General features: G+C 38.5%; 1 protein-coding gene across 1 annotated transcript in view; it reads left to right on the forward strand.

Moving 5' to 3' along the window:
- The window catches only part of LOC129668795 (arylacetamide deacetylase-like 2), a 54,615-nt gene extending 40,562 nt beyond the window's left edge, over window positions 1-14,053 (forward strand). The window contains exons 3-5 of the mRNA XM_055596891.1: window positions 8,474-8,543; window positions 9,797-9,968; window positions 13,451-14,053. Of these exons, the coding sequence (XP_055452866.1) occupies window positions 8,474-8,543; window positions 9,797-9,968; window positions 13,451-14,053 (845 nt within the window). The remainder of the gene's footprint in view (window positions 1-8,473; window positions 8,544-9,796; window positions 9,969-13,450) is intronic.
- Window positions 14,054-16,649: the final 2,596 nt, after the last annotated feature.

Raw genomic sequence — 16,649 nt, forward strand, 5'->3', positions numbered from 1 at the left:
GGTCCTCCTTCTTGCTTAGCTTCTATAGGTGTATAAATTTTAGTATGATTATCCTATATTATATGTCTAATATACACTTTTTTTCAGAATAACAAACACTTTATTTTTTTTGAGATTCTATAACTTTTAATGTAACTAAATAAAGAAGCATTGTTTCCCATGGTCACTTATAAGTGAGTAGATCCCATGTGTGTCTTTTATCTTCTGGGTACCTCACTCGGGATGATCTTTTCTAATTCCCACAATTTGCCTGCAATTTTCATAATTTCCATGTTTTTAATTGCTGAGTAGTGTTCCATTGTGTAAAATACCACAATTTCTGTATCCATTCCTCAGTTGAGGGACATCTGGGTTGTTTACAGATTCTGGCTCTTAAAAATAATGTTGCCACAATTACGGTTCAGCAAATGTCCTTCTTATATACTTGAGCATATTTTAGATACATGCCTAGGAATGCTATAGATCTTGAGGTAGCACTATTCCTTATTGTCTGAGAAAGCACCAGATTGATTTCCAAAGTCATTATAAAAGTTGATATTCCCACCAGCAATAGAGGAGGGTTCCCCTTTCTCAAAACCCTGTCTAGCATTTGTTGTGACTTGAGTTTTTGATCTTAGCAATTCTGATAGGTGTAAGGTGAAATCTCAGGGTCATTTTGATTTCCATTTCCCTAATGACTAAAAACATTGATCATTTCTTTAAGTGTTTCTCTGCCTTTAGATATTCCTCTATTGAGAATTTTCTGTTTAGTTCTGTACCCCATTTTTAATTGAATTACTTGATTTGTTGCTGTTTAACTTCTTGAGTTCTTTATATATTCTGGATATTAATCCTCTGTCAGAGATAGGGTTGGTGAAGAACTTTCCCCAGTCTATAGGCTGTAGCTTTGTTATGACAACAGTGTCCTTTGCTTTACAGAAGCTTTTCAGTTTCATGAAGTCCCATTTATTGATTGTTGATCTAAAGCCTGTGCTGCTGCTGTTCTGTTCCAGTGGTTGTCTCCTGAGTCTATGAGTTCAAGGCTCTTCCTCACTTTTTTTTTCTAACAGGTTTAGTGTGTCTGATTTTATATTGAGGTCTTTGATCTACATGGACTTTAGTTTTGTGCAGGGTAGTAAGTATGGATCTGTTTGCTTTTTTTCAGCATGTAGTTATCCAGTTATACCAGCACCATTTGTTGAAGATGCTATCTTTTTTCCATTGTATGGTTTTGGCATCTTGTCAAAAATCAAATGCTCATAAGTGTGTGTGTGTGTGTGTGTGTGTGTGTGTGTGTGTGTGTGTGTGTTTCTGGGTCTTCTATTTGATTCCATTGACCCACCATTCTGTTTCTGTACCAGTACCATGCAGCTTTTACTACTTTTGCTCTATAGCACAGCTTGAGATCAGGGAAGGAGATATCTCCAGGAGGTCTTTTGTAATAGAGGATTGTTTTAGCGATTTTGGGTTTCTTGTAATTACATATGAAGTTGAGAATTTTTCTTTCAAGGTCTGTAAATAATTTCGTTGGTAATTTAATGGGAATTGCATTGGATCTGTAGATTGCTTTTGGTAAGATGGCCATTTTTACTATGTTAATCCTCCTTAGATGTGAGCATGGGAGATCTTTCCATCTTCTGATATCTTCTTCAATTTCTTTCTTCAGAGACTTGAAATCGTTTTCATACAAGTCTTGCTTGGTTAGAGTTACACCAAGGTACTTAAGCTATTAGTGGCTATTGTGAAGGGTGTTTTTTTTTCCCTAATTTTTTTCTCAGCCCTTTGTCCTTTGTATACAGGAGGGCTACTGATTTTTTGTAGCCCTCCTTATATGAAAGAGAAGTTTTGTATCCAGCCACTTTCCCTAAGGTGTTTATCAGCTGTAGGAGTTCCCTGGTAAAAATTTCGGTATTAGTCATGTATACTATCATATCATCTGCAATTAGTGATACTTTGATTTCTTCCTTTCCAAAATGAATTCCCTTGATCTCCTTTTTTGTCTTATTGCTCTAGGAAGGACTTTGAGAACTATGTTGAAGAGAAATGGAGAGAGTGGGCAGCCTTGCCTTGTCCCTGATTTCAGTGGGATTGATTTAAATTTCTCTCTGTTTAGATTGTTGTTGGCCATAGGCTTGCTGTATATTGCCTTTACTATGTTTTGATAAGTGACTTGTATCCCTGATCTCTCCAGGACTTTAAACATAAACCAATGTTGGATTTCACGAAATACTTTTTCAGCATCTAAGGAGATTATCATGTGGGTTTTTTTTTCAGTTTGTTTATATGTTGGATTACATTGATGATTTCTGTATATTGAACCACACTGCAGACCTGGGATAAAGACTGCTTGGTCATAGTGGATGATATCTTTGATGTGTTCTTGGATTCTGTTTTTTAGTATTTTCGCATCAATATTCATGAGGGAGTTTGGCCTGAAATTCTCTCTTTTTTGGTGGGGGGTCTTTGTGAGATTTAGGTATCAAGGTGACTGTGGCTTCATAGAATGAGTTGGTAATGTTCCTTCTGTTTCTACTTTGTGGAATAGTTTGAAGACCATGAGTGTTAACTCTTCTCTGAAGGTATGCTAGAATTTTGCAATGAAACCATCTGGCCCTGGTTTTTTTTTTTTTTTTTTTTTTTTTTTTTTTTTGATGGGAGACTTTTGATGACAGCTTATATTTCTTTACGGGATTTAGGAACTATTTAATGTATTTACCTGTGTTTAGTGTAATCTATCAAGAAATTGTCCATTTCAGTTAGATTTTCAAATATTGTGGTTTGTCAGCTTTTGTAGTAAGACCTAATAATTTGTTGGGTTGTCTCTGTCTGTTTTTATATCCCCTTTTCATTTCTTATTTTGTTGATTTGGATAGTGTCTCTCTGCCTTTTAGTTAGTTTGGCTAAGGGTTTGTCTATCTTGTTGATTTTCTCAAAGAACCAGCTCTTACTTTCATTGATTCTTTGAATTGTTTTATTTATTTCTAATTTATTGATTTTGGCCCTGAATTTGATTATTTCTAGCAGTCTACTCTTCTTAGGAATGTCTGCTTTTTTCTGGGGAGGAGGCTTTGGGTATGTTGTGCCTTCATTTTCATTGAATTCTAGGAAGTATGACTTCTTTCTTTATTTCTCCCCTGACCCAGTGTTCACTGAGTAGCAAGTTGTTCAGTTTCCATGTGTATGTAGGCTTTTTGCTATTTTTGTTGTTGTTGAGATCCAACTTTAATCCATGGTGGTCTGATAGGATACAAGGGATTATTTCAATCTTTTTGTATCTGCTGAGGCTTGTTTTATGACCAAATATATGGTATATTTTGGAGAAGGTTCCATGAGGTGCTGAGAAGAAGATACTTTTTTTTGTTTGTTTGTTTGTTTTTGTTTTTGTTTGGGTGAGGGTTTCTGAAGATGTCTGTTAGATCCTTTTGATTCATGACCTGTGTTAGAGGCATTGTTTCTTTGTTTAATTTCTGTTTTGTTGACCTGTCCTTTGTTGAGAGTGGGTGTTTAAGTCTCCCACTATTAATTTTGGGGATCTATGAGTAATTTAATTTTTGTTAATGTTTCTTTTACAAATGTGGGTGTCCTTGCACTTGGGGCATAGATGTTCAGAGTTGTGTTGTCTTCTTGGAGTAATTTTCTTTTGATGAGTATGAAGTTACCTTCCCCATCTGTTTTGATTAATTTTGTTTGAAAGTCTATTTTATCAGATATTAGAGTGGGTACTCCTGCTTGCTTCTTGGGTCCATCTGCCTTGAGAACCATTTTTTCAGCCTTTTACCCTCAGGTGATGTCTATCTTTGTGACTTAGTTTCAACGAATTTTTGGATCTCGTTTATGTATCCATTCTGTTAGTCTGTGTCTTTTTATTGGAGAGTTGAGTCAATTGCTATTGAGAGAGATTAATGACCAGTGTCTGTTAGATCCTTTGATTTTGCTGTTGTTTGTGGCAGTGTGTTTGTGTGTTTGGCTACTTTTAGTTTTGCTGTAGTGAGGTTATTTATTCCCTGTGTTTTCCGGAATGTAGTTAGCTTTCTTGGGTTGTATTTTTTTCGTCTAGTATCTTCTGTAAAGCTGGATTTGTGTGTAGGTATTGTTCAAATTTGTTTTTGTCATTGACTATCTTGTTTTCTTCATCTATGATGACTGAGAGTTTTGTTGGTATTGTAGTCTGAGCTGACATCTGTGTTGTCTTAGGGTGTGCGTGATATCTGTCCAGGCCCTTCAGGCTTTCATAGTCTCTTTTGAAAAGTCAGGTGTGATTTTGATGGGTTTGCCATTACATGATACTTGGCCTTTTCCCTTATAGCTTTTATTATTTTTTTATTTGGTCTGTATACATATTGTTTTAATTATTATGTTGTAGGAGGATTTTAATTTTCTGGTCTAATTAATTAGGTGTTCTGTAGGCCTCTTGTATGCTTATAGGCTTTTTCTTTAAATTGGGAAAATTTTCTTGAAAATCTTTTCTGTGCCTTGGAGACTATGTTCTGGGCCTTTCTCCTCTTTTCCTGTTATTCATAGGTTTTGTCTTTATGTTGTCGTGGAATTCTTAGATGTTTTGTGTCATGACGTTTTTTTAGAATTAACATTTTCTTTGACGGATACATCGATATCTTTCATTGTATCTTCCACACCTGAGATTCTTTTTTACATCTCTTATAGTCTGTTGGTTATGCTGTAGTTCCTATTTTCTTCCCTTAGTTCTTCCTCTCCATGATTTCCTCTATTTGTGTTATTTTTAATTTTTCCAATTCTATCTTCAGATCTTGAACTATTTCGTTAATTTCCTTCACCTGTCTGACTGTATTATCCTGTTTTTCCTTCAATTTCTTCAGCTGTTTGTTTGAACATTCCTCTGTTTCTTTTGTTTCTTTCAGTGATTGAATAATTTTCTTTCTAAGGGCCACAAAATGTTCAGCTGCATCTTCCTGTGTTTCTTTATGGATAGCCATATTCTTTTTTATATTATCTTCCAATATTTCTTTACGGATGGCCCTAATCTGTTTGATATTATCTTCCTTTATTTCTTTAAGGATGACCATAATCTGTTTGACTTTATCTTCATCTATTGCTTTTTTTTTTAAACTTTATTAATTACACTTTATTCACTTTATATCCCCCCATAAACCCCTTCCTCCTCTCCTCCTAATCCCACATTCCCTCCCTCTTCTTCACACATATCCTTCCCTAAGTCCACTGATAGGGGAGATCCCCCTCTCCTTCCTTCTGATCTTAGTCTATCAGATCTCATCACGAGTGGCTGCATTGTCATCTTCTGTGGCCTGGTAAGGCTGCTTCCCTCTCAGGGGAGGTGATCAAAGAGCAGGCCAATCAGTTTATGTCAGAGGCATTCCCTCTTCACATTACTATGGAACCCACTTGGACACTGAACTGCCATGGGCTACATCTGTGCAGGGGATCTAGGTTATCTCCATGCCTGGTACTTGGTTGGAGTATGAGTCTCTGGAAAGACCCTTGTTTTCAAATTTTCTGGTTCTGTTGCTCTCCTTGTGGAGTTTCTGTCCTCTCCAGATCTTACTATTTCCTACTTCTTTCATAAGATTCCATGCATTTTTTTCTCCATTATCCTCTTCATAAGCATAAACATAAGGTCATCTTCTTGAATTTCACTTATGATAGGGTGTCCAGGGCTACTTGCTCCTGGATCACTGGGTTCTGGAGATGACATATTGCTTTGGCCTTTGTTGGTTGGGCTTTTATGCTGGCCTCTACCCATCTAGCTGTCTCAGATGTTGGTTGTTAGTTTCTGGTGGTTTCTGGAATCCAGGGGTGGGGAGAATCCCCCTGGAAGAAGATGGTTGTTCCTGAAGGAGGCCTCCTCAGCTTTTTGGATATGGTCATTAAATGGCCAGTCTTCTCAGGAATTGCCACAGCTCACCTCAGGCCTATGGGCCTGTGTGGTAATTGTGGTCGTTGGTTGTCAGTGGTACTCTTCTCTCACCAGAAGAACTCCTGAAGACAGCTACCCTGATGCTGGGTTTCTTGCTCTGAATTTAATGAGCTGCTGCTGCTGCTCTTAGACCTTGTTTGCTGGGCACAGCCCTCTTGAAGAACCAGGGAACCCTGCAGTTTGGTCAGTTTGGCTAGGGAAACAGGTTGTGCAATGGAGCAGTGTCTGGGGATTGATCCCTTGGATCCCAGGCTTCTGTAGGTCTGAAGTTGGAGGTCTATGTTCCAGTACTCAAGCGTTAATCAGTTGCAGGTGAGCACAGCACTCATACATGCTTTTCTGGAGCTGGGTGTCCTGAGGTTGGACCGATGTTTCCCCCCACCGTGGAATTTCCACCCGACTGGAGAATGTAGTCTGTGGTGTTTTGTGGTCCACAGCTCAGTGTTGATGGTGAGTTGAGCATGGAAGTGTATGGGAGTGGCTCCCTACTGGTGACTGGGTGCCTGCAAGAACAAGGGAACTTTTCCTTAGAACTTTTCAGTGTGTGCGTGTTTGGGAGGGGGTATTGGCTGAATGCCCTGAGGTCAGACCTGATGTTTCTCTCAACATGGGTTTTTCCCATGACAAGGAAACTCAGTCTCTGGTAGCCTGGGGTCCACAGTTCTCTCTGGGATGGTGAGTAGGGCATGCAGGTGGATCTCTGGGCTGGTGGCTGAGCACTTGCCAGAGTCCAGGACCTTTTCCAGAGATTGTTTGGGTGACCTAAGCTCAGCCCTGGTTGCTTCTTTCACCATTGGATTTTCTCTCGACTGTTAAGCCCAGTCTCTGGTGATGTGGGGCCCACAGTTCCGTCTGGGATGGTTATCAGAGTACATGTGTGTGGCTATGGGCAGGTGACTGAGTGCCTGCTGGGACCCAGGAAATCTTTGAAGATTTAGCTTGGTGACCTGAGTATGGACCCCATTGCTTCCCACACCGTGGGATTCGTCGCACCAGGGAAACACAATCACTAGGGCCCAGAGCTCAGTCTGTTGGTCATTATGCAATCACTGCTGTCCTGCCCCTTAGACACTGTGTCCTCTAGGTGTCACTTTTCTCCTAATGTCAAATATTTTAGGCATGGATTAAAACATTTCAGGGTAATTACTATTAGGATTACTATTAGTGATGTTGAATTGCTTTTTAGTCACCAAGTGCACTGAGGGCTACTGAAAAATGCAGACTTCACAGTGTGAACACACCTCCTGTTCCACTCCTTCCTTCTTACCTCCAGTACCTGAAACCCTTAACCAGAATCCACTCCTCACTTTAAGACAGAAGTCACTAGTGAGCTTGGAGTTAATTGATGAGATTTATGATTCGAAGGTCATGAAATACATCAGTGTATCTTCTGGAGCGAGTGAGATATTTACTTGCATAATTTTAACAAATGCTTTCTAGAGTGTTCACTTTGCTTCTTTAGGATAAGTCATTGAACCTAGAGTTCTCTGATTTGACTAGTCATAGCTGGCTGGCTTTTCTTTCCTATTGAGTGCTGGTGTTACGGTTTATTTCTCGAGCCCTTCAGATACTTCCAAAGCCACTGGGTATTTGAATTCCTGCCCTTATGCTAGTGAGTGCATTCCCCACAGAGCTACCTCACCCAACACCCAGAGTTCTTTCTTCCTTTACTCCTTCCTCTTCTCTTATTGCTCTACCTAACTCTTGTAAGTCTATTAAAACTTTGGAGAGCAGTATCACTGCATTGTGCCAGACAGTTTAAAAAGTACATTCACCTTTTAACCAGGTGACCATCGCTTTGTTCTTTGCAGCTTCTATTGCCTTGTGATACATTTCAATTTCATCTCTTTCTAATTTTTTCGTTAAATTTACAACAAGTTATAGAAAATACTGAGTACCTTCTCTTTTTACCTACCTAGATAATATTTTCATTCTTAAGTTTGTTTATATGGAATGCAACATTTATCATTATTTTTGTATATTGAGATAACATTGTATTCTATACCTAGCATTAAACTAAACTGAAAATTATGATTTTCTTAATGTAGACTTGAGCTTGGTGTGCATTTATTTAATTTAAAAAATTTAAATATATTTTCTGCAGGGAACACTTATTTGTATTTATATGCCTGTACATGTGTACTTGTATATGTGTGTGCTTGTATGTATGTGTGTACTTTTGTGTGCATGTGTGTATAGGTCTTTTTGTACACATGTATGTGTGTAGAAGTGTGTGTGCGCCTGTAGATGTGTGCATGTGTGTGTGGACATGTGTGTTTGAGTGAATATGTGTGAGGAGGTATGTGTGTGTGGAGGTGTGTGTGTATGAGTATGTACCATGTGTAAGTATGTGTGTATGTGAGTGTGGAGGTGTGTAGTGAGTGTATTTGTGTGTGAGTGTGTTTCTGTGAGTGTGTATATGTGTTTGTGTGTGCATTTGTGTATGTGTGTGCTGGATTTATGGAGTTAGTACGGAAATGCTGTTTCCCTTTTATATTTCTATCACTGTTCTTAGACTTAGTTTTGTTTCTGTAACTTGATAATCCACCAAGCACACTTTTGTTTTTGTCTATTTCATTTCAGAGATGCAGCCCTATGATGATCTGAACCGATGGACAGCAAACAACCTTGATGCTGTTGTTGTGGGAATAGAGTAAGAGAATGACAATTCTCATGCTATGGTCATAGCCCTCCCAGACTAGGCTTGGTTTACAAAACAAGTCATCTAAGCCTCAGTCATGGCTGGATCCCTGTTCTGAGCTTAAATTTAATTTTTTTTCTAACCTAGAAAGAGCAGCCACTACAGTCTTAGGATGTGTTTACCTTGAGCTACTAATAAAAACGCTGTAGGTTAGATTTTCTCATGGACTTAGTAATATTAGATGATCAATGTTGGGACATTCAAGTGTTCCTCAATAATACTTCTTCATATATCATGACTTTGACCCAAGTTTCCATCATATACCAAGGATGGGAAGATACATGTTACATTAACATTTACTGGATGTACTCTATATTTATGAAACCTTCATCATGAGGGTGAATGTTTCCGGTCAACTCCATAGTGCAGAATAGATTTACAGAATTGTGGACTGACCTGAGTACGTTGAAAGGAATCTCTTCACTGCAATTGTAATAGAATCAAGTAAATATACTGGAAGGGTCAGTGCTGTCCTTGTAATCAATCCTTGAAGCAACTAGAATAATTACATATATTTTCAGAAATATCTGACTTACAATCTTAAGGATGGTCTGGCTTTCCTGTTGTAATTTTAACAATATCTAGCACATTATTATTTTATAGAAGATTTTGAAATGCTGTGTTATTTTACATTTACTTTAAAATTGTATAATTCTTTAGGTACTTGTGATTATTTACGTTGACATGTGTTCATATTTTTAAATTATATATATTTAAAATAAATATTTTATATTTTATTATTTTAAAACATTTAGACACTATTTGAACTATAAAAACCCACAAGAACTATATGAATAACACTGTTTATATTGGTATATAAATAGCTAAAGAAGTCTAATTCAAGTTCTCTGGTTTGTGATATGAAATTCTGTATTTTTATAGTATTCTGACCGAAATCAATTCCTAAATGAATGTACCTATATATAATTGGAGACCATATTCTCTTATTTTACATTTTCCTGGGAAATTCTTTCAATACTTATGGATTACTTTTGAGTCAGCAACTTCACAGAGGGCCTGGTAAATTCTTCAGACACAATGAGGGTGAGGTCTCATCCTCTCTCACTCATTGTAGCACAGATCCAGTGCTAAGTCTAATGAAAGGTTCAAAACAGAGACCAATGTTATTAATATATCTGTTGGTGAAATTGAAAGAAATCTGTGGATTTTCTTATTGTTGTTGTTGTCTGTGTTTTTGTGTAAAGCTACAGGGTTGCTCCTCAGTATAAATTCCCAGCTGCCCTTGAAGACTGTGTTCTTGTGGTCAAATTCTTTCTCCAGGACAAAATCCTTGACAAGTATGGAGTAGATCCTGCTCGCATTTGTGTTTCTGGAGAGAGTTCTGGCGCTATGTTGGCAACAGCAGCAACTCAATTGGTATGTTGTGTTTCTCTAGAGGTTTGACTATTCTGCCCTTGGGCTGACATGCTGAGGCCTTCACTGCTCCTGTCTGTCAACAGGGTTTCTCCTTGGCTGGTTCTAGTATTTACATCTCACTCTAGCAGCTGCACTGGGCACCACAAGTATACTTCCTTTTACTCTTTGTGTACCTGACTCTACATCTGTGAAATAGCTAATGAAATTCTATGAGGTGGCCTGCAAGACAGATCGAAAAATAACTCAAGCATTTACCACACGGTATTTGATAGTCAGATCACGTCTTTGCCAGACCACGGCTTTTCTTGGTTGAGGAGACATTGTTTAGCCATGTGTTTAGCAGCACTTTCCTTCCAACATTTGGGAGGCCAGAAAATTAAAGAAAGTCTCTTTGTATCTTTAGAGTTTAATACTACTCATATATTCCATGGTAATAGTTATAGTCTTCCCCAAAAGTGCGGTGTGACTCCACAAAGGCTGCTGGAAAAGGTAAAAAGCAAAGGTTTATTATAGATCCACGTCTGTGCTCTGCAATTTCAAATGCTTCTGGTCAGGTGAGACCTGTTATCCATCTACATGGCCAACATTGAGACTTGTGAAACTGTTCCTAGGACAGCTCCTAAGTCCTGGAATAACTCAGGCAACAGGTAGTTTTCCATAATTGCTATTTTACAAAAGGACAAAAGGGTTGGAGCTGGAGCTCCTGATTCTCAGAGCTTCTCTGGGAGATTTGGTATGTGATATTCTGGAAGTTTCAGTGCATTGGGATCTACTATTTTAGGTATCTAATAATAAAGAATAGTAGTGTGACCATACAGTATGAGATACAGGCAGATATTCCTATCATAAAAGTTTAGTAGCTTTAGTACAATGGGTATTGAATGAAGAGACCAAGTGTCTCAGGACTGCATGGTAATACTAACATTTGAACCTCAGATACTGTTCTTCCTAGTCATACCCTTTAACCCTTCAAGTTTAAGCTAACGTGTTTTTGTTCTGGATTTTTTTTTCAGCTTCTTTTGATTTGAACCTGTGAAAATTTGAACTACTGCAAAGAAAGCCATTATTCTTGTTCATTTTTCTAAAATGTGAAGAATTTTATTCATAATTCTTTTCTATTTCATGTAAATGCATATACATGTGTGCTGGTTCATGCTTAAATGTGTGCTCAAGCATGTAGACATCCATACATTCCATATTTACTTTTGATCTCATTTGAAGTAAGCTGATTCACTCACCTTAAGTTGCAAAATTCTGACAAACTAGGTGGCCAGTTGAATCCAGGGATGCACTTGTCTCCAGCTTACATTTGCTTACCTGTGTTCATAGCAGGTTTATTCATAATATCCAGAATCTAGAAACAACCTAGATGTCCCTCAACGAAGGAATGGATACAGAATTTGTGGTATATTTACACAATGGAATACTACTCAGCAATTAAAAATGAGGAAATCATGAAATGATGGGAACTAGAAAAGATTATTCTGAGTGAGGTATCCCAGAAGAAAAAAGACACACATAAGATCTACTCACTTATAACTGGATATTAGACATATAATATAGGATAAACATACTAAAATATGTACACCTAAAGAAGCTAAGCAAGAAAAAGGACCCTGGGGAAGATGCTCAATCCTCATTCAGAAAGGCAAACAGGATAGACATTGGAAGAGGGAGAAAACAGGGAATAGGACAAGAGCCACCACAGAGGGTCTCCGATAGAGTCTACCCAGCAGGAGACTGATGCTGAGACTCATAGCCAAATTTAGGCAGAGATGCAGGGAATCTTATAAAAGAAAGGGTAGATAGAAAGACCTGGAAGGGACAGGAGCTCCACAGGGAGAACAATAGAACCAAATTATCTGGGCCCAGGGGTCTTTTTTTGAGGCTGATACACCAACCAAGAACCATGCAAGGAGAGTTCCTTAGACCCCCTGCTTAGATGTTATCCATTTCACCTCAGTCTCCAAGTGGGTTCCCTAGTAAGAGGAGCTGGCATTGTCTCTGACATGATCTCAGTGGCCTGCTCTTTTTAACACCCCCCCTCATTGTAGCCTTATCAGGGCACAGAGGAAGACAGTGCACCCAGTACTCTTGATACATGATAGGCTAGTGTCAGATAGAAGGGGTGGAGGTCCTTCCCTGTCAGTGGCCTGGAAGAGGGGCATGGAAGAAAAGTGAAAGTGGGATTGTGAGGGGACGAGGAAGGGGGCTATAGCTGGGGGCTACAAAGTGAATAAATTTTAATAAATAAAAATTAGTTATTTAAAAAAGAATCTACCAATGCATTTGGGATCACCCTAGCTTGCTTATGGAGAAGCCATCACTTGAATCTCCCTCTGTTTTGGTTCCATGTTCCATACTGTTTTCTCCTTGACTCTTCTGATAATACTGCACTCCTTTTTTAGATCAAGAGACTATATAATATTCTCTTAGGAAATTATTTCTCTCTTTAATTTGTGGAATCTTGTATCTATTATGTGTTTGTATTTTTTAGTTGGCCAGACACTTTTCCTTATGTTTTCTTAAAATTTCAACTAATCCTCCCATTTTAGATAAATTAACTTCTTGGATGAGGGCCTGTCCTTGACCTAAACAGATCTGAACTCTCCCATGGAGGGCTGCAGATGCAGACATCTGTGGATATGGCACTACTGTAGATTCACATGAGATGACTAAGTAATGACCCTTCAGACCTCACTGCAGGTTCTTGAATGAATTTTCATAAGTAGAAAAAAAAAGGAAAGAGAATCTTCCTACATCTGCAAACTCAGAGCATTTTCTCTTTCACATAAAGACAGGGCTATATAGACCAACATTCCACATGTTTTTCTGCTTTATTGATTTTGTAAATTACCCTGTTTGTTTTCCTAAAGTTAGGATTCATGTTTGAATTTTTACCTGTAACATGTTAAAGTTCCATTTTAATTTACATGTCAAATTTAACTTATTTTTACATGTTGTTTTGTTCATACATACACATTATACATATAAGATGTGTGTGTGTGTGTGTGTGTGTGTGTGTGTGTGTGTTTTAAGGATGATGAGCATGGGGACACATACATATGACCTGAGCGTTTGGGACACAGAGAATGGAAAGCAGCGTATTCCAAAATAATATGGTATATACAAACATAGCCCCTCCCTCTCTTTCTCTCTCACATTACACATAATCAGACACCCCAAAATGAATTTTTAAGATGTAGTCTTAAGCACAGTTTTTCCGTTATCTTCTCTGGAAACCCCTGGCAATGTTTTGTTTGATTACCATCCTATGAATAAATGTGAGGAAGTAGAAGCGTGCACTGTATTTTCTTTGATGAATGTAAAATGACACATCCTCTCATCTCCACAGCAATGAGTAAATGTGGAGAGAATTATCACTAGTGTTTACACTTTATGATATTATTTACCCTGTTATTAAGATAAAGCTATGAATACTTTTGTATAAAAATTATTGAGTACAATTTCTATATTTACAGTTCCAGAGTAATCCAGAGTACAAAGATAAAATTAAGGCACAAGCCTTGGTATACCCTGGACTACAGATTATTGACATCTTGATGCCATCCCATCAAGACTATGAATATGGTCCCATTCTGTCAAGGAAGATGGCATTTAAGTTGGCAAGCCTCTACCTGTCTGAAGACACAGCCCTGAAAGAAGCTATACTAAGAAATGAGCATATGCCTGAAGAATCAAGACACCTGTTCAAGTTTGTTAACTGGAGTGACTTTCTTCCTGACAAGTATAAAAAGAACCATGTTTACACTGAACCAGTTCTTGGCAAACTAAAGGCTTCCTATCCAGCACTCTTGGATAGCAGGATGTCCCCTTTGCTAGCCAGTGACTCCCAGTTACAGAATTTGCCACTGACCTACATCCTCACTTGTGAACATGACATTGTAAGAGATGATGGATTAATTTATGTTGCACGGCTTAGAAATGTTGGAGTTCAAGTTACTCATGACCACATAGAGGATGGAATTCATGGAGCCCTAACATTTACCATAGCACCAACTTATTTACATTTAGGATTAAGAATAAGAGATAAGTATATTAATTGGTTAGAAAAAAATTTATAAATCAAGTATGCATGTATGTAGGTAGTCATTAGTAATTTTAGCTAAAGTTTAGTCAACATGATTATACCTTGATTTTTAGATAAGCCAAAATTTAGTTTAGTGCAAAGATCATTGTGGTTTCTGATCTGATATAGAAGGACTCTGGAGGGACAAGGGCCCCACAAGGAGACCAACAAAGCGTAAAATGCTGGGCCTAGGGGGGACTGCAGAGACTAATGCATCAATTAAAGATCATGCATAGAGAGGATCTAGACCCCTTGCTAAGATGTAGCCCAAAGACCGCTCAGTGTCCAAGTGCGTACCCTAAAAAGGGGAAAAGAGACAGTCTCTGACATGAACTCTGTTTCCTGTTCCTTGAGTGCTTCTCCCTGGTGGAATGACCTAGCCAGCCCACAGAAGGAAGATCCAGGCAGCCCTGATGGGACCTGGCAGGCTAGGATCAGACAGTGGAGAAGGAGGACTTCCCTTATCTGTGGACTAGGGAAGAGGGATGGGGCAGGAAGAGGGAAGGGAGGTGGGACTGGGAGGAGATGGGTGAGGGAGCTACAACTGGGATACAAAGTGAATAAATTGTAAGTAATAATAATAATAACAATAATGGTCTTGATTGTTGTGTATGTTGGAGAAATATATTTAATTCTTTTAACCTTAGTCACTGATGGAGTGAAGACATTGGCTTATTACTCCCATTACTGTCATGTGTATAGCAGTAGATAGTCTCTAAGAATTCAAAAATTGTAGCTCAGCATTGCAATATTATATATATGCAAAAAGACATGGCGGTTTCCAGGCCATGATAAGAATGGAATGATAGGAAGGAAAATGTTTAAAGAAGAAAACTTGAAATGACAGTTGTGTTGGGTGAGCATTACTTTGCATTCTTGGCAAGGTTTCCAATGACATGTTGTCTGTATATGAATTTTATATGCTCAATATAAATTACTCTCTTTTAATTCAGACCTTCTGAAAATTCTATACTCTTTAGAAAGCCCTTCTTTATTGCAGAAAATCTCATCATCTAACCTGCAAATATTTCCTGTAGTTTAAATATATGAGCCTCATTTATAATTTAGTAAAATCCAACTTAAAGGGAATTAAGTGAACTTCATCCATTGTTATACAGTGATTCATAATCCATGGTGATAGCTAAGTGGCTCTACGTGGAAGTCAGACGATTCATGCTGCTTTTTTCAATTTCCAAAATGAGTCATTAGCACGTGTAGAGAGTGTACACCTAGGAAGTTATGTAAGCTGACACTCTCCAACCTGTTTGCGTCTTTGTTTGATGGGACCCGCACACTTGTCAGCTCAAACAATTGCATAGTAAATAATTATTATTTCTTTTGGGAGTCATTAAAAACAGTATCTAATTTTCTGAGATTCCAGTGAGTGGACTGCTTGCATATGATTTCTTTTACTTGGTTTGAGCCTTATCCTCCTGCTGAGCCAGATTTTAAGAACATACTAAACTGTATTTATGGATTTGATTTACAATCCAATCCTCATTAATAAAAAGAAGAAGAGAAAGAAGAGAAAGAAAGGAAGAAAGAAAGAAAGAAAGAAAGAAAGAAAGAAAGAAAGGAAGGAAGGAATGAAGGAAGGAAGGAAGGAAGGAAGGAAGGATGGAAGGAAGGAAGGAAGGGAAAGAAGAAAAAAAAAGTTTTATTTTGGCTTCTGTTTGAGAATTTGTCCTGTTTAACTCACCTATAATCTCCTAAATAATCTGTAAGATTTCATTAATAAGAGTCTTTCCTGATATTTAAACACTGGTTATTTCAAGCAACCAGGTGTCTTTGCTGTTGCTTTTATCATGCCCCTACGATATTCTCTGTGGGACTCACAGACTGTGCCTCTAGAAGAACTGGCACAGAACTGCCAAGATGCAGCATGTACAAACCCAGGAAATCCAAAACTTGAGATTAATATCTAATCCTGAGAACAGAAAGTGAGGGACAAAGCTCTCTCCTGCTTCTGTGCCTGCCTCAGGAACAAGTGACACTAAACCCAGGTGGCTAGAGGTGGTCAGTCACATGATCTTCTCACTTCCTATCTTTCCCCTTACAAATGGAGCATTGCCAGCATCCTAAGTCCCATAACATTCTTCCTCAAAACCCCTGTCCATTGCCCAGGGATTATAAATCCCTGTCTCACATGAAATAAAGTGTGGAGCACCATCTACCTCACCTAAGTACATCTGAGACTGGCTGTTCATTCTGAACTGTAGCCCTTCCTCCTAAAGGACTCATCACTAGACCCTCGACTGGACTCCCAGACAGTCAGTCACACAGAACTGCCACAGTCACTGCTAGAGCTCACTTGGCTCTGTGAGCTTCTGCTGCTCACCTCCCCCTGCTGTGGTGCTGATCTGCAGGACTGAGCTGTCAGCTTTCCCTCAGCAGCCAGTGGAACCTCCTGAGGTTTTTTGCTGCCTGGCTTGTTTTCCAGAGCCCTGAGATCCCAGGAGCCACCTGGAATGGTATCAGCAGGCCAGCTAAAAGAACAATAACACTTATTACAGAGAAAAATCCAATTTTTCTACACCCCCGACTGGAGCAGAACATAAATATTTTGATACATATTTTATTCTGAGCTCTGT

Source organism: Psammomys obesus, unplaced genomic scaffold (genome assembly GCF_907164565.1).
Source record: "Psammomys obesus unplaced genomic scaffold, mPsaObe1.curated_primary_1811, whole genome shotgun sequence".
In the NCBI taxonomy this organism is placed as follows: domain Eukaryota; kingdom Metazoa; phylum Chordata; class Mammalia; order Rodentia; family Muridae; genus Psammomys; species Psammomys obesus.